This window comes from Nomascus leucogenys, unplaced genomic scaffold (genome assembly GCF_006542625.1).
Source record: "Nomascus leucogenys isolate Asia unplaced genomic scaffold, Asia_NLE_v1 001191F_48948_qpd_obj, whole genome shotgun sequence".
NCBI classification, from domain to species: Eukaryota; Metazoa; Chordata; class Mammalia; order Primates; family Hylobatidae; genus Nomascus; species Nomascus leucogenys.
In genome coordinates this window covers 22568-45763 of record NW_022097933.1, presented here as the reverse complement: position 1 = coordinate 45763, position 23196 = coordinate 22568, and the positions used below count along the sequence as shown (strand labels likewise).

The following is a 23196-nucleotide window of genomic DNA, read 5'->3' as shown; positions in this document are numbered from 1 at the left end:
CTTGGCCCTACATATTTACTGTGAGGATTAAATAAAATAGTACATGTGGCATGCTTAGGGCATTGCCATACTGTCTGGCCTGTGGTAAGCTCTCAAATCATGGTAGTTATTTTTGTCCCTTAAAAAAAAAAATGTTGGGTGGTATAAATGGGATCCTGGGATGATAATTAGTCAAACACATTTGTTCATGATGCAAAGTACTGCAGTGACTCAACCAGACAGAGGCTCAAAGAAGAAAGGACAGTGACACATAGAAATAATTTAGCTCTCTGTGGAAGGGCATGCAGTGGCTGTGGGTCCTTCATAAAGGGATCCTGAATGAATGATGAGCAGCCAGGTGTGTGCAGTGGTGAGGCAGGCCCCAGTGAAGGAAGAGGAGGAGTTACTTTTCAACATGTTTAATCTGCATTGCTGTGCACAGAAGGCAGCAGTGACCTAAATAAATCCTTCATTAGAAGCAGAAACACACTGGCTCAGGCACTGTGCAGCAGAGCTCTGTGACAGGAGGGCGGACAGATGGGGCTTCTCTTATTACTCAGTGCAACTGAGTGGAAGAGGGGCCCCATAGCAGACAGGAGAGAGGAGCTGGGCTGCCCTGAGCCCACGCTGGGGTGCATGGCTTTGGCCCCTGCTCCAGGTGTGACTGAGCCTCTGAGAGGTACCATCTTAGCTGAAGAAGCTGAAGAAGCTCCCCTGGCTGGGGTGGATGGTCATCTATCAGCCTGCAGATGGTGAGTACCCACAGATCTTTTGTGTTAACCCAGAATTGGTCAGGAAAGACACACAAGGCATCAGAGGCAAAACAGCCATGTACCATCATTTTGTTCTGCCTTATCATTTTGCAGATAGAGAAACTGAGGTAAGCAGAGAACAAGAACCCCAAGGTCAGGCCTGCAGGGACTGAACTGAGTCAGAAACATGGGTCTCCCAATTTGCGTCTCACAAACCTCCATACACATGGAAATCTGTCCTTTTTTGTTTGGGTAAGGAGGATTGGAATAATTCACAGCTGAAAATAAACTTATACAAACCAAAGTAAATTGTTTCCCCGAAACAATTTGGACAAATAGGGAGAGATGATTTGTCTCATTTCTTGAGCCAGATTGTTATGGACTGAATGTTTTTGTCCTCCCCAAATTCATAGGTCGAGACCCTAACCCTCCATGTGATGGTATTTGGAGGTGGGGGCTTTAGATGATTAGGTTTCCATCAGGTTGTAAGGGTGGGGCTCCATTCTGACACGATTGGTGTCCTTATAAAAAGAGGAAGATAAAACAGAGCTCACTCTGTCTCTCTCTCTCATTCTCTCCACCATGTGAAGGCACAGCCAAAACGTGGCTCTCTGCAAGCAAGGAATGGGGTTTCATGAAGAACCACTTCTGCTGACACCTTGATCTTGAACTTCCAGCCTCCAGAGCTGTGAGAAATAAATGTCTGTTGTTTAAACCATCCATTGCACAGTATTTGATGATAGCAGCCCTAGCTGACTAGTACATGGTCCTCAGAATAATTAGTAAAGCAAAACAGTTTGGCTAGGACTTCCTCCATTGTGTGTCTTTCCAGGGGCAGCACTCAGATGCTTCCAGGTTTGGGCAGGTGACATCTATGTATGAAGCCGGCTGGCTGGTGGGAGATGGTGGCAAGCAGCTGTGTGTGTAGTTTGGCTAAAGAAGCAGGTGCTGCCAACTCTGGCAGATATTGTCAGAGACCAGGGACCAGAGTGGTCTGATCTTCACATTTTTCAAAACTCAACTATGGATATTTATGTGAAAAGTGCTGATTTTTAGGAATCTCATAAATGGATATAAGTTGCCAAGTAAAGTGAAGAAAAGGAAAAAATAAAAATAAAAAAGACTGAATGGCAAGTCTGCAAAGAGCAATGCCTAAGGTCTATGCTTTGCCCATAGGTGATCATTCAAACTCTTACAAGACATCTATGATGTTTCTAAAATTGTACTGAGTCCCTGGGGACACTGAAATAATCCCGTCCCTGTCCTCAAGGAGCACCTTATAATGTGGAAGATGCACGTGGAAGGAATGAATGACTAGACTTCGGAGTAGACATAGATCCAGCCATGGAAACTCAAGAGCCCAGAGGAAAGAGATGGGAGCTAGCAGAGGGTCAGGGAGGGCCTGGAAGGACCTCACTGCAAAGATCATGTTCGAACACAATCTTGGAGAAAACTTGGCCATTGCTCAGGAGAAAGTCCCACGGGAGCATTCATTCAGGGCAGTAGGAGAAAAAGCTAAATAGGGTACAATGAAAACCTCAGCCTATGCTAAGATGTGCTATGGTGAGCACAGGCCATGGCAGGTGCTGGTGTGGATGAGGCTACAGGAGCCACAGCTTGAGAGGCTGCAGTGCTCTCCCTAGAAATTTAGAAAGAGGGTAGAGGAGGCTGGGAGCGGTGGCTTATGCCTGTAATCCCAGCACTTTTGGGAGGCCAAGGTAGGTGGATCATGAGGTCAGGAGTTCAAGACCAGCCTGTCAAACATGGTGAAACCCCGTCTCTACTAAAAACACAAAAATTAGCAGGCGTGGTGGCATGTGCCTGTAATCCCAGCTCCTCAGGAGGCTGAGGCAGGAGAATTGCTTGAACCTGGGAGGCAGAGTTTGCAGTGAGCCAAGATCACACCATGGCACTCCAGCCTGGGCGACAGAGCGAGACTCCATCTCAAAAAAAAATAAAAAATGTAGAGGAAAAATAACCCTGGCATTGGGACGAAGCATATAGTCCTGAACTTAAACCTCAGCAGTGTCACTTCACTATGTACAAGCTCTGACTTGAGAAAAGTTAAGGCGTAACTTGGAAACATTTGTTCAGCTTTGGCCCAGGAACTTTTTATTATCTTTCTTTTTAGGTATGTGTGCTCTTGGTTTATCATGATCATTTGAAAAGAAACATTTAAGAGAGTGCTTAGTATTGCCAGGCACCATGAAAAACAGCAGGGGTAGAGCAATGACAAAGCGGCATCCATGCCTGAAAGAGCTCAAGGGGAAAACTGGCATAGAAATAATACAAGTAGTATGCCCTAGTAGGTTTTGATTTTATATTGAAAACACTGTTGCAGTTCATATGATAGCACTAAATAAAGCAATAGTACATGGTTCTTTCCTCTGGCCCACATACATATACACACCACTGTGATTTCCATTTGTCCCTTGCTTGAAATGTTTTTAAAGTGTCATTCAAGTTGAATATTTCATTATACTGATGCTTAAGGTTCTACAAGTAAATTAGTATCTCATTTGCCTCTGACTCAAGCTTTACTTTAAACAGGAGATGCTGTTTTATCATCTTGCTAATCTTGAAATATTTAAATGCCATGTAATCTATCCAGAGAAACAACAACTAGATCGTGCACTCCACACAGCCCTCTCTGTAATCTCTTGTTATCTCTTATTATAATTACACTATCTTCAGATTAAATGCACTGGTGTATGTCAAGTTAATCCATCAGTGGCCTGGTCATTCGTTCTGTCTGAATGTTGATGCAAAATGATTTACATTTGATACTTTTAAAATGTTATTTATTATTACTCAAAGTAATGTCAGAAGAAGTTCAGGAATCATCAAGATGAATTACAGGAGCTCAGAGTAGGGAGGATGGTGATTAAGGGCCTGGGTTTGAAACTTGGCTGCACCCATACTGACTCTATATGACCAAGAGCAAGCCATGTGACTTCTATATGCATTTTCCCATCTGAAATATGGGGATGGTAACAGCACCAACCTCATGGGATTGTCATGGGGATCAAAGGAGATGTGACTGTGTGAAGTATTAAAGAATGGGGCTGGCGTAGAAAACTCCCACCAAATTTCAGTTTTTGTCACTGTCAGACTTTCATATCCCAATAGTTGATAAAGCTTCTATTCAGGTAATCAATCATTCAGACACATAAGATGCATATCCACAAAGTCTTCTTTGCTCGAAAGGGCCAAATCACCAGGGTAAATAGGGTGCTGAACTGGGAGATAGGAGCTAGGGTCTAGTCCCTGGTTCTGTCTTGACTTCCACGTGATGGTAAGCAAGACACAGGGCTACTCTAAGCCTTGTTTACAGAGTGAAACGATTGGGTTGTAAATTCTAAGATTGTATAAGATCAATCTAAAACATGAATGCTTTAGAGGATTGAGAAACATGGGTTGATCACGTCAAGAGACCATGGCTCTCTTGGAATCCAAAATTTCAAGAGAATTTTCCAAGAGCTACGGAATCCAAAATTCCTAGCCAAATTGATTACTGTTAAAAATTAACCACAAAGTTTTGTCACCAATGTGGGCATCTAACATTTTATAGGTTAAAGGTAGCACCATATATCAAACTTCTAAGCTGCTGAGGTCTTCTTGATGGGGAGGGGGAAGAATACAGCCTTTAGTGGAAAAGAGGCTGTTTCCTTGGGTAGGGCCTCTCAAACTGCACTTGCTGATCTGACTCTACTCAGATCATACTTAGCACTCATTCAATGAGTATTCATTGAACCTAGGACCTGATTGAGAGGTGGGTCAGTTAGACTGAGAAATAATCTATGAAGAATGCTTAACCATTACTAGAATGAAACAAGGCAAAGAAGAAAGCATTGTACTCCTACGGACTGAATGTTTGTGTCCTTACAAAATTAATATGTTAAAATCAAATCCCCATCATGATGGTATTGGAGGTGGGGCCCTTAGGAGGTAAGTAGGTCATGAGGGTGAAGACTTCATGAATGGGATTAGCGCCCTTCTAAGAAGAGGCCAGAAATCTGGCTCATTTTCTTTCTGCCATGCGGGGATACAAGGAGAATTCAGCAGGGGCTGCAACCCAGAAGAGGGCTCTCACCAGAACCCAAGCATGCTGGCATCCTGGCCTCAGACTTCCAGCCTGCAGAACTGTGAGAAGTCAGTTTCTGTTGTTCATAAGCCATCCGGCCTGTGGTGCTTGGTCATAGTAGCCCTAATTAACTAAGATAAGTATTATATAAAAAGTTTCTCAGTGACAATAAAACATACCATTAGAAGAGAATCCTTTCAACCTGGGGCATGTGGTGGGATAAGATTTCCCTTATCCCCACACCAAACAGGCAGCTTAATCACCTTCTAGGCTGGAGGAAGGCAGTTTGCTCTAAGGCTTCTGCTTGCTTAAATGAGGTATGGACAAATGGGAGTAAGTAGAATTGCTTGGGAAAAGAGCCGAGGACTGAGAGCTGCCACAGGGGTCTAGTTTCCTGGTTTGCACCACATATGACACTTAGCCTCTTCCTTAGCAAATGGAGAAGCAAACTTTGTAAAGTATCATGGTGTGACAGAATCCACAATTCAGAGTCAAGGCCTAAATAAATGTACGGTGCATCAGGCACTAAGAAATTAGAGACAGTTGACACCCACCCTGTCTCTTCCCTCAAACAGCTTGGGACCATGCAGTGTATAGGGTGTGGAGAGGGAACAATAGGAGACAAGGTACAAAACAAAACAAAAACAGCCATGATCACATTAGGGTTAGGGCTGTGAGAGGGCTAAGGACAGGATGCTTGTGGGAAGAGCACAGAGACTCATCAATAATGGACTAAGAGATCTACATGAAAACCATTTTGGTCTTATTCATGTGTTACGAGATAAGAAGAACGATAGCAGAGCTACAATTAGAAATAGATTGCTTTGTGTTTCAAAATTGAAAAAACAACCATGTGAACATGAGTTATTATCTGCTAATAACTGTATTTCTTCCTCTAAATCATAGTAAGGAAGAAGGAAAAGCAAAGATATTGGCAGGAGAAATGAAGGACAAGCAGGAGGCTGCATGAGATAGGCTTCTTTCCTTCCGTTTTTTTAAAGCACAGAACACTGGATCTTCTTGGACAGTCTCCCATCCCAAGTACTAACCAGGCCTGACCATGCTTAGCTTCTGCAGTCAGGCACTTGCAGGGCAGTGTAGTTGCAAGCAAGAGAGCCTTTGCTATGTTGTTCTTTATTCCATCATGTTCATTAGATTTGACGGGACCTTAGCAAGTTTCACTCATCAAGTCCTGGTTCCATCTCCTTTCAAGACGGGCCTGTGGCATATAATTGCTGTGTCTCTCTCTCTCTGTGTATGTGTACGCATGTACACACATGTGTGATTGTTCCAACGATGAACTAAGTTTTCAAGACTTCCTGCTTCTCACAACCTCCTCAAGGTCATCAGCACATTAATGAAGGAAGCAATGCCTAGAGGTCCTGAAATGTTCTAGCCCATAGCATACTACCATAAAGACGAGTTTTCAGAGGCGTCTAAAGAATAAAACTGACTGTGGCTGCCTTGGTCAAGTCAGTCCCATTGCTTTTCTACTTTAACAACCATATTTACTTCCCCCACTAGCTTGTGTGAACACTCAGGCCTGGCTTTGTATTCCAGATTGATATCAAATCTAAACCAACAGATTCATTAGTGTCCAACATGCCAAGGAAGATGAGTAGGCTTGGCCAAAGAACAGTAGTTCATGTTAAATAAGCTTTGGAAATTGTGTTGAGATTTCTGGATTGGTTTTTCACAGTTTTTCTTCAAATGCTTAGATTCATAGAGAGAGAGAATTTTAATACTGTGAGTCACTGAGTTGGAATCCAGGATTTCTTTCTACAATTATTATCCCCTTTCCTCACTCCCACAATGTAAGATTAGCAAATTCAGACACTGATGAGGGTTAGATGTCATTTGCTCAGGTCATAGGTAACCAAGCCCAGAAATGTAGGAAGAAAATGAGGTCCCATCCCAAGGAACCCACTGTGTAAGGGGAAAGATGGATTTGGAAACAAACACTACCAATCCAATGAGATGAAAGAAACTGTGGAATAGACACTATTTCATCAACATTAAGGAGGTTGGGATGAGGAAATTTGGAATATGCTTCATGGAGAAGGCACCTGAGGAAAGTTCAGGGGTCTGGTGAGGACAGAAACAAAGTTCAACACTTTGAACTAATGTCCAGGCTAAAGTATGTAAATAGGGAAACAGAGAAATAAATGGATGGGGCAGAAAGATCAAAGCAATCATGTTTAAATTACCTTGGGTTTGCATTCTGGGTTAGTTACATGCCCTCGAAGAAGCTATTTTTCACTCTGGGCCTAATTTCCCTATCTTGAAGAAAGGGACCACTGCCTGTTTTCTTAGGTGGAATTAAGTAAAATATTACAGAAAAATCATTTTAGCCCACCTGACATATGATAGACTCACAATAAATAATTGCTCAATAGTATTCACTCAGTCAATAATAGCTCAATGATATTAACTTGAAGAGAAAAGTGAAAGAAAAATATTAGTAATAATTTAGGTTTAACGACAACTATTTTTGTCTGCTTAAATAGTTGTCATAAGAAAGAAACAACATTCTGAAAATTGATGAGTAAGAAAGAAACATTCTCCAGTGAAAGCACAAAAATGCTCCTCTATTGATAGCTATGCAGAGACAGACGACAAAGAAAAGACAGAATAAAAAGCATAAAGTGGCTGTTAATCTAGTGTTTTTAAAGGACAACTATCATAAGATAATTAGCCTTTGTGCTGCCTTTAGCAGAGAACCTTAAGAACTAAAGCAGGGAAAAGTAGCAGGTGATGACAATCTTAAACCAAACACATGGGTTTGTCTAAATGAATAGGGCCCAGTGGTCTATGTCACCAAATGACCCGATGACAATGCAGAGAGAGTGCTTCTGCGGAAATGTGTGCAGCTAAGGAGACTCGTCTGGGGGTGAGAAGCCGGCAGGAGCAGGCTGCTCCAGTATGACTGAAAGTGTAAAAACATTCCTAGAACAGGTGCCTTCCTGGTTGGGGAAGGGCTGATGCACATAAGAACTCCCATGAGAGAGTTCAGGGAAGGACAGAGTGCAGGTAGCATTGACCTTACCCAGGGGACATTTTCTCAGGTCACTTTAAACCCTTCATGAGATGACAAAGGACAGCAATCTGAACTCAGGCAATCCGAACGAAAAGATCTGCCTCCACTCAAAGACTGGTAATTCTTTTTATCATAATGGTACTTTCACTTCCTAACAACAATGACCAAAGGCCCCTCCTTTCATCGCCTCTCACCACATAAATCTATATTTCACTCAGGGATGGAGGACTTACACTCCGGACTAGGCACGAGAGGTGTGAAGGGGCATGAAGGGGCCTGACCGGGGTTCTGTCCTGCTCTCTGGGAGCTGTCTCCTGAGGGATGCAGCCAAGTCAACGAGCAATGACCACAGCGTCACCTGCACAATGTGGAGAGCTCCAGGAGCACTGGAGAGGCGGTGCCTCATTCAGGGTATGCCAGGTTAGGCTGAGATCAACACCTACATCTCTGTCCCTCCTCCCTTTGGCTGTTTGTCCCACGAGGGTTGGTGGCAGGACACTGCTCATTCGAGTCTCTCAGAGAGGCAGAAAGACAGAGCAGGTACTCTCTGTAGTAGTGCCAGTCACCAGGCTGGCGGGGAGGAGATCTGGCACAAAGCATGGGCTGGCTCTTAAAGCTTCAGGCCAGGTGACCACACCTCAGTTCCCCTCACTTTTGCATGGCCCGGCTGAACTCCAACTAGGAAGGAAAGCACGTCCCAGCGAGTGCCTGGAAGAGCGAGATCCAAGGCAAAAGGCACACATGCTGTGATTTACTATGGAGAGGGAGCAGTGTATTGGGACAGAGCTAGACAGCCCTTAAAGAATGATACAGTCTGAACCTGATAAGAAAAGGGAAAACGTACAAAAGTTCTAGGCAGAGGAAACAGTATGTGTAGGGGTGTGAATGCTCACATTCCTGATTTATCTGGGAACAAAGGGTGGTCCTGAGGTCAGATTATGAGGTATGTATACAGAACAGAGACTGGCTAATGATAAGGCTTAATAAATTAGAATGTGAGAGCCATCCTGCAGAACTTGAATTTTGGTACTACTTTTATTATTTAAAAAAAAAAACTGAAAGGAGAGCCAGCTTTCAAGCACCCACTATGTGTATTAAACATTCTAAGTTAATCAAATGCATTATAATTAAAATAATCAGTACATGCATTATCATATTTAATCCTGGCTATTCTATGAAATAGAGGGCGTTAGGTTCCACGGTTTTTCACTCCACAATTATTTCCTGGGTGACCACTGTCTGCCAGGCATTGGTTCAGATTAGAGACAGATTTTGGTGGGGGGGGGCTCTAGACAAAGTCCCCATCCTCCTACAATTTTATCTATTAGAACAAATTAAATGTTAATAAATGAGTGTATGAAAAATACATAATTAAAAATCATGGAAGAATACCTGAAGTTTAGAGAGATTATTCACCTGCCCAAGGTGATATTGTGATGAAGTGATGTGGCTGGGACTTGACCTCTTCTTGCATCTAAAAGTCCTGCACTTAAACATTAATATCATGAACAATGGAAATCCATGGAACATTCTGAACTACGGGACTGGGCAATAACCTGATTATATTTGTGTTTTACAAAGATTTCACAGGTTAGCAAGAGAGATTAACATAGAGAAATATTGCAGATTGCAAATGGCTGTAAAAATGACAGAGCTGGGAAGGAAAAACAAAACAGAAGCCAGAAAGATATAAGATTTGTATTTTAGCTGAAGATGGCAGTAAAAGAGAAGCGATGAAGCTGAGCAGGATCAATCTCCAATTGTAATATACAAACAGAAGTGTAATTGTTGCCCAAAGGCAAGAGGGATCAATTCAGAGTTACCATATTCGATTCATTTTCCTCTTTCACTGCTTCAAATGTCTTTGTGCCTCAGTTTCCTGTTCTGTAATGATTTTGCCTGTGAGCCTGTGACCTAGTTTTTGGCCAAGGGCACACAAGGGGAAAATATTCTGGCATTTGAGAAAGATTTTCCTCTGTGATTAAAAGAGAGCCTCTCTCTTCCCAGCCCTTCTGCACCTTGCTCCCCTCCTACTTTAGAGCAGAGTAATGAGATCAGCTGCTTTGGGACACTGTGGCACTTCAGCCACCTGGAGGGGAGGATCGGCCAGAAGGCAGAGGTGGACTGGAAGGCAATAAGCAGCTAGATCTATGATGACATTTGTAATCTGCTTTTCAATCAAAATCAGGCTTACCAGCAAGAAAAATAATCATTGCTATTAAGTGCCACATTATAGACACTTAACTACATACCAGGCTCTCTAATGGGTGCTTTGCATACATTATGAAATGTGATTCTCACAACAAAAGTCCATAAGGAAATATAATTCCATTTGACAGATAAGGCGACCAAGGTTCAACTATGCAAAGTCATTTCCCTGTCATCAAATGCTTCAAATACTACACTCCCTTTTGGATCAGGGAATAGTCTCTCGTACCCAGAGCCACCATGAATTTCAAACTGCATGGCGAATGGAGCTCTGGCCCCAAGAATGATCCTGCATCACAGAATGACTGGTGACAATGTACTCATCACCCCAGAAAGGATCAGTTCCCACGGTGCAGGCAGGTGGGGCTTAGGGAGAGGAGGAAGGCCAGGATACACCATGCAAACCATTAAAACCAAACCAAATCCCCACACAGTGAGAGGACCACCAGGGGCACCATGGCCTGTCCCTCCACAAGATGGCACTCAGGTCCCTTGCCTTCAGGTTTCATCTGCGACGTTCAGCTGTCACAGAAACAGACTGGGGAGAAAGCACATGGCTCGCTGCTCCTATCATGCTCCATACGCTTTCTAGTTGGAACACTACAGTTTCTACGTCTTTCCCTCAAGGTCATGAGGCATTGTGTTGGGGTCCTGAGAAGCTCTGCTGAGGCAGGGAGAGGGAGTGGCATGTACCACTCTCAGTGGCCTGGCTGCATTGGGGTTTACTCAGGGGCTGCTGAAGACCACCCTGTCTCAAAACGTCGCTGGACTTCTATGCTCTTCAAATCCTTTTTTCTACTTTTCATGATTTTTCTGTTCTCTTGTCTTGTATTCTTTTCCCTTCTCTCACCCTCTGTCCATCTCGTCTTATCTCCCCACTTCTCTTCCTCTCCTTGTACTTTTTCTGCATCTTCCCCTCACTGTTCCTTCCATATTTTGCTACATTGCTGCATCTCATTGGTTGGCCTAGAAAATGAATCAACAGTGCTTACTTGAATTATATAAATTAAGACTAAAGAAACAAAGGGCAAAAGACTGAGACACTCTCCCATGAACATGATGCATAAAATTTAGTTTGTGACACCGCATGTTCTCACTCGGAAGTGGGAGTTGAATAATGAGAACACATGGATACAGGGAGGGGAAGAACACACACCGGGGCCTGCCAGAGGTTGGGGAGAGGGGAGGAGAGCATTATGACAAACAGCAAATGCATGCGGGGCTGGAAACCTAGACGACGGGTTGATGCGTGGAGCAAACACCATGGCACACGTTTACCTATGTAACAAACCTACATGTTCTGCACTTGCATCCTGGAACTTAAAGTAAAATAAAATACAATAAAATTAAAAAAAAAAAGAAGAAGTAGGGGCCTTCCAGTAAGAAAACATATATGGTGGGGGCACATTTAACCCATTAAAAATATAATTTGAAAAAACAAATTAGTCTGTGGTCTTTGTGACAGGACATTGAGTTCGCAATCCAGAGGCCTTCCTTGCTTTCCCTCATCATTAATGGCATCCTTTAAAAAAAAATTCTGACCGTGAACCAGACACCGCATAAGTGCATGACATAACTTGTTAATTTAATGCACATGAAATAAAATCTGTGCTATAATTTTAATTAAGCCTATTTTGCGGAGGTGGAGCCTGAGACGTTGAGCTATAAAGTAGCTCACCTCTTATGGCCTGGCTGCAAAGTAGCATAGCAGATTCTAACCAGATCTCTCTGGCTGGTTAAGCCTTCACACTAATCATACTGCTGTTCTACCTTCTTTCTGTCCCATATTTCATGTAAACACCCTGCTAGTTAGCAGCTCAGGTTAAATGAGGAGTCACTGATATTACACGCAACAGGAACTGGTTATTTTGGCATGAGCAACACCTCACTATTGAAGAAAGCATGAAACTCTGCTTTGGAAAGACCACACGCAACAAAACTGTTGTTAATTTAGTTCCCCATCGGTCTATCACCTGAAATGGAAATGCAACATTTTCACAGCCCTCCTCAGAACAGCATGCTCCAGCAGTCGCAGGAGAGATCTCAGACTCAATTTATAATCTGTGTTCATCTTTTTGGGGGGAGCAAGTCTGAAAAGCTCTCTAACAGTTTTATTAGCTTTTATTGCAGGAGGAATTTCAGGTGTGAGTTTTCAAAGCACAAAGTATCCCTTCAGTGTGCTCAGTGGAACGCTGTGTGAGGCTAGTCTTTCTAATTCCAGCCCTACAGTAACGAGCTTGGAGCAATGTTAGTATTTAATAAGGTTCTATCTTAGCGGAATGAACACTACCCTGGTGGCCTCACGGGGTTGAAATACCTTCCTCTTGAAGGGTGTTGAGAATAATCTGGCTTGTGCTTTGGTGACATAGGCAGGAATCGGCCTCACTTCTTCAATGCCCAGAGTTCTGTTTTGCTCTACACTTCTTTTGGTCCTTTTAAGCAAAGAAATAAGCTTGCTTTGGTTTGATTGTTCTGTTGCTTAGCTCACCAAGGAAAACAGCCCTTCTCTTTCACCTTGGACCCCACTCCCTGGACAAGTCATTTCACCTTGAAGACTACACTGCTTTCTTTATCTTCCTATGGCACAAGAACTTTCAGAAAAGAATCTTTCAGAACTGCTACCAGGAGAATAGGGATGCTAATAAAATACAGGATGTCCAGTTAAATTGAAATTTTAGATAAACATGACACACTTCTTACTTTTTAGTATCTGAGACATACTATACTAAAAAATTATTTGTTGTCTGTCTTAAACTCAAATTGAATTAGGTGTTCCGTATTTGTATTTGCTGAATCTGGCAAATCTACACAAGAAAAAACACATTGAGCGTTGTGCTAGGCACTACATATTGGCCATCTCCCTCAGTCCTCACTAGGGTATGGAGAAAAACTGAGGCCCAGAAAAATTGTCTATTACTCAGAGTGACACAACCAGTAAGAACCAGGCCAGAAATTCAAACATACATGACTTCCAAAGCCAAGCTCTTTCAACCACAAAAATAGCTCCAAAATCTAATCTCAGAAATCTGTAACCAACACCCTCCCCCACCTTCCTACCCAGGACACTGGGAGAGATCTGGTTTTAGAAGTAATTCAAGTAAAGTGCAAGCCAGCTTTCCAGAGGAGGCTCCCAGCCCACTCTCATTTCCTGCCACACAAGTATGTATTTTTCAGAACACAGCTAGGCAAGCATGCCTTTTCATTTCAGCTGCATCCGAAATCACCTTTCTCTCACTGTATTTTAACAGCTGATACAGAACTTTGATTTACCCTCCTAAACTAAAGAGCGAAGACATTTACATAAAACAACCTACTGCAGGATGTACAAGTACTTCATCTGCAGGAATTCTAGGGGAAATTCGACAAGGCATAAAATGCTGAAATAGAAGTTCTTGAGGGATGAAAGGAGATGTGAATGTTTCACATCTAAATGTATTTCTTTGCTTATAGAAAATGTGGGGTACTCAGTTCTCCAGGGATTTAACAAATCTCCACCTTGGGCCAACTGCTCACAGCAGGTAGAGAATCTTGTCCCTGGATCCAGAGTCTGCCACCTTTACTTTGGGCATCTCTAAGAAAAGTTTCTTCACTTCTGGACCTCAGTTTCCTTAAATAGCAAATGAAGATGGTAAGAGCTCCCCTGCAGCCCTCACAGGGCTGGGTACGAGAGATAAAGGAGGCAGTGGGTATTGTCACATTATGTGAAAGTAAGGAATTATCTACTACATTCTTTTCATGCCAGAGTGCTTTTGCACAAGCAGACCAGGATGTATTCAGCAAAGGGCTTATATTAATATGCCAGTTATTCAGCTGGACTGACCGTATTGGGAATCCCTAAAATAGACAAATCAGTTTTCAACAAAGGTTTGAGGGCTATGCAATTTTGACTACATCTTATCATTCTTCTTTGGCTGTTCTCACCACGTCTCTCTTTTCTTAAATATTTCTTCCACCATGAACCGTTTTCTAACTCCTCCAGACAGAAATGCCGCCTGTTTCTTCATTTCTGAGCAATACACTATTCTAGAAACTGGAGCAAACACACACTTCCAGGCCCCTGCTCTCCTGGAGCACATACTCTGGTGGGAGAGTGCGAGAAAGTAAGCAAATAAGCCAATCAAGTAACAAGGTGACTCCACATAAACATACTTGCTACCCAATTATGTTACTGAAGAAATTATTACCATGAAAGAAAGAAATAAGGTGATGAAAGGGAAATATTCTTGGGATGGTCCATCTCATGAGAGAGGCAGAGACTTGGTTATTTATCTGACCGCCATAGGAAACTGTAAATTCATCAACGACAAGAACTATTTCTTAATCTCCTGCACAACTGCCTTGTGAACGACAATCAATAGCAAATGTAGGGGCAGATTTGGGAGAAGGTGTACCAGAGTCTCCAAGGGCACAAGCACACTTTACACTTGGAACACATTTTTTAGAAATACATACTTCTCATAACGCGAAATGAAATTTTATAATAAAAATGTCATTGCCAGATAAAGAAATTAAAGCCTCAAAAAAATTTCCATGGACGATGGGAGCAGGCTTAAAGTAAGTTAATAAGCACAGATGTAAACTGTGCCTGGGACAAAACAAATGATCAATTTAAAAGGTGCTCGGGAGGCTGAGGCAGGAGAATCCCTTGAGCCCAGGAGGCAGAGGTTGCAGTGAGCTGGGATCACGCCACTGAACTCCAGCCAGGGCAACAAGAGCGAGACGCCGTCAAAAAAAAAAAAAAAAAGAAAAAAAAGGTGCTGAACGTCAGAGTTCTGAGTATGAAAACTCAACAATTAAGGCATCCTTACCACAGTCCTCAATCACTTTAGTTGCCTAATCATTTGAGATCATGTTTAATGTATTTCATGCTGGTCTATAATTTCCTTGCAGAGTAGTCCTTGATTGGTTTTGTTCATCAATGTACTCTAACATGTAATGCAATGCCGGGTATATGACAGACAATAAATGTGCTCAATAGTCAATTTTATTAAAATTGAGAGTATAGCTCAATATCCAAAACTACCCAACAGATGATAGTCCCAGGAGACAATCAAACTCCCACATAGAAAATATTTTATGTTGGATAATGAAACTTAACTTTGGGTTATATTGAGCCAGAGACTGAACTGCAGGCTCCCTGGCTAACGGCCTAAGGTTCCTCCCCAGTATCCTGATGTTTCCTATCACTTTCCCCTAGTTTTTATTTATTTTTTAATCCTTAGCACATCACTATCTAACTAGGAGAGATTCTGCTTATCTGTCTTGCGTTTTGTCTGTCTCCTCCGCTGGAAGATAAGCACAAGGGCGAGGACTTCCAACTGTTTTGTTCCCTACTGTGTCACAGGTGAGCAGAACAATACGCGGTACATGGCTGGAACTCAATAAACATGTGTTATAGGAGTAAACGTGATTGCTGTAACCGCTTGCAGAAATAGGAAGAAGGAACATCCCGAACAGAGGTTCACTCTGTAAACAGTAACTAACTAGAGCACTGTCTGCGCTCCACGTCCCTACATTCTTGCCTTGATATTCTGAATAACGTACCCTCCTGAATTTCATATTCCAAATTTCCCTCATATCTCTGGAAACCGGAGGCCATACATTGGAGGCCTGTGTGACAGATATAAGGCTTACACACAGAAATGTTTGGTTTGGCCCACATGGTGTTATTTAGGAATATTGAATTAGCTGCTGGCACTTGAAAGTGAGTAGATTTCACATAAAACTGTGAATTGACAGTCTATCTTGAAAAAAAAAAAAAAAAGAACATAACCAGATCTGGCAAGACCAGACCTGAAGTCCCGCCTGCAGCCCCTGTGCTGGATCTGGGCTACAAGCCCCACTTACCCAGGCACAGGGCCCAAGTCCTGTTCCACTCAAGCTGTTACTTGCCTGGCTGCTGAAGGCATTAGAGTTTGCGACCCCTGCTGGAAAACTACCAAAAAGCATGTATTAGAAGAAAAGAAAGATGCCCACTGGGATCTATTTCTGTTATGTTCAGACTATTGTTTGGAAGAATAATGTATTCATTTTTCTAGACCTCTTGTAGTAGCACATAACTATTGACAAACTACGGCCCAGTAGTTATTATTCTAACGATCTGAAAAAGCTATAGACTTCATTTCCCATGGGTAGAGGAAGCTAAGGATGCTTCATGCTGGAGACAGGCCTGAAGATGAATGGGGAGAGGCTGTACATCAGTGGGTTGCAATTCTGGCTAAGTCAGGGAGAAAGGGAATTCACTTGAAGACAATGGGTTGCCTCTAGGAATCGCCGAGAAGCTGAAAAGCCAGGATTGGAAAACGAGAAGGAGCGAAAGGAACCCGGGCACCAGGGGCACGTCAAGATGGTGTTGCAGAAAAGGCACCTCTGGGACCACAGCTTGGGACATGCATACTGCTGCCGACGCCACTTGATCCATGACCCAAGGTGGTAAATAAACACTCCAGTGTCCCTGTGCCCTTTAGCTAGTCTGTCAAGATTCCAGGCCCCAGGTGGGATCATTCAACTAAGCCCTAGTTCAGGGCTGGGAGATATGAACAAGGAGAAAGAGGCCCATCTCCCACCAAAAAAATCCTTCTATGAAGGGAGTGTCGTGTTCCCTAAATAGGATGTTTGGTTCCAACTGCGTAGAAGGGTTTTAAGTGAGTCTGAAGAGAGAGAGCACTACAAGCACGACTGTAGAGTGGAATAAGAACAGACAGGCCTGAATTCTAGTCTGGAATCCTTTGTACCTTTAGAAAATTAATTAAGTTTTCCGATCGGCAGATTCCAAATCCTTAAAATAGAAATGACGCCATCTGCTCTCCAAGGTTGCTGTGAAGATTCAGTCCAATCACTCATTCAATTATTCCAAATATACTTATTGAATGTCTAAGTGCCAGGCAGGCACTGAGTTAGGTTCTGGAGACACGTTTGGAACAACACCTAAAATGCAATGGGGAGCCAGTGCATGATGCTGATAAAGATTTAGACAAGGGGGAGCCGGGTCATCTCATGACACTGGTCATGTTTTACTTTTCCCCAATGGAGTCACTCCCCATTTGTGACTTTTCTCCTTTTTTTTTTTTTTGATTAATTAACATCAGGGCCCTCTCTTCAAACAGATTTTCTTAAGACATGTAATGTGTATTATGTTAAAAGGAAAAACGCTCTGAAAATTAACTGTGATCCTGAAAACAAGAAAGGAATCATTCTGAGAAGCAGTGAGGCCTGGTGCTTGTAGCATTCAGGTGGAGTGATCACAAGAAGAGACTGGCCAATTAAAGGAAATCTCTCTCACTTAACGTTTAGCATATGTAATTTTCTCAGACATATGCAAACTAGGATTAAAATGAACATTAAAATAGATCTACGATAAAACTTAATTTTTTTTTGTATTTTTTACCCTTTACAATTGCACAAGTGTTCTATAATCGGCAAAATGCACTTCATATACATTTTGTCACTTTCTTATAATAATCTTTTCCTCACTGTTTTGCAGAGGAAGAAACTTAGGCTCAGGGAGGGAGAAATTGTTGCCCAAGGTCATGGGACAAGAAGTTGGCTTTAAATCCAGCTAGCACTCTCTTGCCTTCTGTCGTAAGAAATGAGCAGCCTCAATTGAAAGCACTAGGTCAAGTAGCCAGGTTGAGGGAACAAAACTGGGGAATATCCCTGACCTTTTCCAACAGTAGCTGGAAAGTTACTGCATTTCCCTGGAAGCTGCTAAAAAGTTACCACTCTCCTGCAACAACTGTCTCTAACACAGGGACCCAGGCTTAGATGCAGGCCCGGAAACCTGGTGCCTGGGCACTGACCCAGCCTACAGGCTCGATTTCATCAGGACACCCAATACATCTTACTGTGCCTTCCTCCAAACTTTAGCTCCCATAGACAGACATGATTTAGCAACCACGGTGGGATATGCCATCGTGCGTAGCTGCTATGTTCTCGGAAAGGCAGTGTGCATGGGTGAAGCAATTTACACCACCCAGGCCATCTTTCTAGCCCCTTTCTAGTCAACATCGAGTTTCAATTCAAGGCAAGAGAAGCTTCCATGTGGCTTTTCCCTTCAGAGTCCCCCCCACCCCGCCCCAATCCTCGCAGGATTTTTCCAGTAAAATAATTTCTTATTTTAATAAGAAAAGTACATGCTCCAACTTTTAGGGGGACCCGGGGAGGGCTTGAGGCTTCATCCTAGGCATAACAGGAAAGTAAAGAACCCTTTGCTTTTTCTGATGCCATCTCAAGGTGCCAATTTCTCACCAGCTTCTCAGAACAAAAATCTCCCATCTTAAAACTACAGAGCATTGTATACCCTGTGGCTTCACAGAGGATCCACAGCCTAGAAGCACAGTTTAATAAGCCTCACTAAGGAATCTTCATCTATGCTGCTGTTGTAATTAACTGCTTCCACTTAAGAGTGCTTAGTCATGAAGTTGTCCATCCCTGTCAAACTCAGCGGAAAGAGTTAGATGGGCTAACCGAAACCTGGAAAGACTCTTTTAGAAGCTGTTCTTTCTCTGCTTAGCGCTGGAGAAAACCTTATGTAACACAATGGTCCATTTCAATATGTTATTTCTGCAATCCTGTGGGGGAAAATTTAAGCGCTGGATATACGAAGGGAAGGGTAGGGCAGGGATTTGCAGCCAAGCGCGTCTCCTGGAATTTCAGTAGGTAAGGCTTATTCTAATTGCACCCAGTGTTACCCAATATTACCAGGAATGCAGAAAGCAAGAAAAAAATCCGAACGTCAAAGGATGCGCTTTGCTTTAGAAATGCAGGGAGGCAGAAGTTGGGTTATTTCTCCCTCCTTTTTTTTTTTTTTTTTTCTTTTTCTTTTCTTTTTTTTTTAAGATGGAATTCCTGGAATTAACCTTTGGGTGGAAGCATTTCAACAAAATAAAATGAGATTTGCCTGCAAAGCGAGAACGCACGGGTGGGAATGAAGGATCCTGCCTGTGCCAGGCTGCTGCCTCAGCAGTCCCCAAGCACCCAGCGCCTGGGAGCGAGAGCGTGGGGACTTGTCTGGGGACCCTCTTCCCGGGCTACTGGCGGGAGGCGCAGCCGAGCTGGTGGTGGCGGGGTTTCCCTCCGGGGCTAGGGCTGAGGGAGGAGAAGAGGGCGGACTGGCTCCTTCGGTTCTCGGCCACCCTCCCCGCCACTCCTTGAGGCTGCTCCATGCTAACAGGAGACTGTTTCTGGGAGCGCAGCGCAAAGACAGTGGATTTGGAGTGGCCTCCCTAGAATCCCCCAAAAGCATCTTGGCACAAGTTGTAGATAAAAATAGCTCATGATAACGTTGTGGGAAAGGGAGGAGCGAGACTCGCGCAAGGCGAGGCAAGGGTACCACTGGCTCTGCAAAGGAGGAGGAGGAGGGAGGATGCAACCCTTGGCCCAAGAGAGCGCCCTGAGTGTGCGAGGAATCGCTGGCTCCCAGGGGAGGGAAAGAGTGGAAGACCTATAGCGCCGGCACATAACTGCAGAGCCCAGCACACCCCATCCCGCGCCGGCACCCGGCTTTGGCTCCAGCTTCTTCTTCCCATCATCCGCCTACGTTCTGGGTCTGTCCTCCGCTTCCCGGGACAGGCTGGGGCCAGAAGGAGGAGCAGCGCGCCGTCCGCCCCCTGGCTGGTAGAGCGCACCTGGAGAGGTCAAGCTCCGCGAATAAGAACCTTCTTGGGAGCTGGGGGGCTAGACGCTCCAACCGCGGGTTCGCGCCCCGCCATCTCTCACCTCCATCCGCTGCCACTACCCAAGGGCCCGGAAATAGAAACCCACGACGGGAAAAAAAAAAATCAGTAAAAAGTAACAAGAAAAAAATCAAGACCCTCATGTAATTGGCATTGGGGATGAGAGGTTTATTGTCAGGGCTGTCACCTCAACCTCTCTCCTTGGGAGATGCCTATCTCCAACCAAATGCAAAGGCAAACCTGATCAAGGCTTCTCCACTCCCAAAGGCTCCCTCGGCCGAGTTACTTTTGTGGGCTGTGTCCTCGCCCCAGTTTCTGGCCCCAGGTGGTACCCAGGCTCCGTTGAGTGCTGCGCTCTCGCTGCCCTACAGGGTCCTATGGTGAAGCTGCGGTCGCGAAGCGGCCAGCAGGAGCGAACCTCCCGACTCTGCTGGGGGGGAAAAACATCCAACCCAGTAAGAGTCAGAAATCTGGGTCCCTGTCCTTACAGATCAACCGATCCCTCGGGACTTCCAGAGCAGAGGTGCTAGGGCAGGAGGTGAGGAGGATGGGAAAATCCCCAGCCTCTTCTTCCTGGTTCCCTCTGCATCCACTCCACCTGCTCCAGCCCAGATTCTTCTTAGGTTTTGCACTTGCCCGAAGTCCAGAACGCCAGACGAAGGCGCCTCGGAGCCCTCCACGCCTGCGTCCTGCCACTCTCCCACCCCGCGCGCGCTGCACTCACCTGAGCCGCGCCTCCGTCCAGCCCGTCCGGCGCCCTAAATAGGCTCCTGGGCTGGGCCATGGGCAGCACTGCCGAGCTCCCTCGGCGGGTGGAGCAAGTTTCTGGATGGCCCGGGGCAGGCGGGCGGGGAGAAGGCGCAGGCACCCACTGAGACCCGGCGGTCGTGGCGGCGACTCCTGGCTGCCAGCGAGCAGAGGACCTTGCAGGCGGGCGTTTTGGTGCTCAATCCCAAGGAGGGGAGGAGCGGGAGGAGGAGCAGGAGCAAAAGGAGGGGACGGAGGAGGCCGGGCCCGGAGGGAGAGCGCGTTGGGCAGAGGAGGACCGCGAGCGCCCACTGCTGCCCGGCCCGCTCGGGTGCCGCCCGGAGTCCGGCCCGCTAGGTGCCTGGTGCTCCGCTCTGCGCTCAGCTGCTCCGCACGGCCCCGCCTGGCACGCAGCTCCAGCCACGGATCCGGGAGTAGTCGGTCCCGCCCACCCGGTGCGGCGGCCCCTGGGGTTTCAGTCCAAGGGGAGGGACCAGCGCTCCAAGAAGGTGAGGCTGCTGGGATGGGTGACTCCGCCGTCACTGCAAACCCGGGACGTCCCGTCTACTCCCTCACACCTGCTTGGTCTGAGCCCGAGCCTACCGCTTCCCTGAGTCGCCAGCTTGGCACTTGTACCCGGGACCTGTGCTCCTCCCACGTGCGTCTGCACCATGCGTGTTCCCTTCCTGGCAGGTGACCCACCTTAGGCGCTGGCGCTCCTTCCGCCCCCCGGGAAGCAGGAGGTGCCATCCTCTCCAATTCGCTCTGCAGCCGGACTGGGACCGGAGCGGCGGCCTGGGCCGGAATCCGCGTGAGGAGCCAGCTTCAAAGAGCGCCCTGTCGCCATTGAACACTCCTTTTCCTGTGGTTTCGCGTCGGAGAGCGGACGCCAATTTGCCAGGAGAGCGCGGAAAATTCAGCTTTTTTTTTTTTGCTGGTGCACTAGGATTGCAAACGTCAGCTCTGAAATAAAAAGCAGGGTCTTTCTGCCCCGCCCCTCTGTTACGGCAGCTGGGAGGTTCTGTGGGAGAAAGGACCTGCACCCAATAACTCAATTTAAGATTTAAGGTTTTGAGGGGCGTGGGGTTGGAATCGCCTTAGAGAAACGGGCTTGCCTGCTTACCTGAGTCAAAGGAGGTTGCCCTCAAAGGCAGGTCAGCAATCATACGCCCCCTCAAAGCAAATGCACATCAAAGTAACTTCCTTTAAATGAGATTACTATAGTTTTCATGTCTTCCATATTACTAAATAAATACTTGGAAGACTTCGAATTTGTGATTTACGTTTAAATATATTTCACCAACATTGTTTAATTTAAAAATATTATCCCTTCTAAGAGAAGGTTCCTATAGGAAATCGGCCCTTTAACTCACACACAGATTACCCTCGGCACTTTGGAAAAACAACAGTGACCAGTATTTTCTGTCTTTTTGATACAGCCAGAAGCACCCTGAAAGCTGAGACCTAAGTGTGCTTTTGGAAGATAAGCTTTTAGGAGTTGAATGACCTTGTCTACTTCTTTTATCAGAATAATGTTGGCATGTCTATTTTAGGTTGAAAAAATACAAATTCTAAAAAGTGACTTTAAAGCCCCACTTTGAAAGCCTTAGCATTTAAACTAACATTAGATTTAAAAGAAGTGCTTTTCTCCCCCATTATAGGAAGCCGTGTAAAATCATGTGTGAGGTTGTGAGGGTCAAATGGAAGTCTAAGGTAAAGCTCTGCCAATTACTGGTGTCTTTAAGCTTCCACCAGCAGCCAAGCACAGTGCAGATCACGAGTCCTTCAAAATACGGAGCAGTTTTGATGCTCTAAGTTGGTATGATCACTTTTTCTAAAGAGTTCAAAGTGCTTTGGTGCCATAGTATGAATTTCATTACCCATTGTGAGACACAAAGGGGGTTAGCAATGATTCTGTTTGCACCCTGGAAGCCAAAGGCAGGTTTCCCACCTACTTAGTTCCCTACCACAAGACCTTGAAAGAAACTGGAACCCCAGGTCTCCAGCCCAGAGTTGTTGTTAGAAGTTTCCATTTGCAGGAAATGACTGCAGGCACATGTGGGAAGTGACAGGAATTTGAGGACTAACATTTTAGTTTTCCTCATTTCTTTTTAAATCTGAGAGATTGTTCATTGATCATTAATCAATGTTCTTACATTCAGATGAATAAAAATACTAACTGGCTATTTTGTTCTTACTTAGCTTTATGTGTGTGTCCAGGTATTTGCCACTGCTCCTAAATAGCTCTCCCTGAAGTCTTCTGGTCATGAGTTAGGTTTCCTATCCAGAAGCTCATATAGTGTCAGAGCTCAGCTCTCTTATGACAACGCAATCACATTATTGAAACATCTATTTAGGGATCTGTCTTCCCTGATAGATTATAAATGCCTTGAGCTTGGGCATCGTGATTTAATGATGAATCCTCCATGATATCTGAATCCCAGAATCCTGCAATCCTGCGTAGTATCTGAAACATACTATGCTCTTAAAAAAAAAAAATTTTGTAAATGGAACTTCCCTCAAGGAGTCAGGGTTTAAGTCAAACATGTTTCCCTTTCAAAGCCTTGGGCGTGAGAATAGAGGCTCTCAGGAGACACAGTAGTAGTTGACTGTCGAAGTGGCTGTCAGTCATAGATGTGTGGCCCAAGACTCTTTTTCTCAGTGCCAACAACTGAAAAATTAGAGGGTTTTAGTGGAAGATCTCTGTACTGCTAA

The 23196-nt window shown here is 44.7% G+C and overlaps 1 protein-coding gene across 1 annotated transcript; it reads right to left on the bottom strand.

Moving 5' to 3' along the window:
* Window positions 1–1182: 1182 nt before the first annotated feature.
* On the bottom strand, window positions 1183–21231 carry LOC115834402 (basic proline-rich protein-like). Its single transcript, XM_030809152.1, has 3 exons — window positions 21184–21231; window positions 20459–21045; window positions 1183–1417 (listed from the first exon to the last, which is right to left on the bottom strand). The coding sequence occupies exons 1-3, from the start codon at window positions 21229–21231 to the stop codon at window positions 1300–1302; spliced, it is 753 nt and encodes a 250-aa protein (XP_030665012.1). The 3' UTR covers window positions 1183–1299.
* Window positions 21232–23196: the final 1965 nt, after the last annotated feature.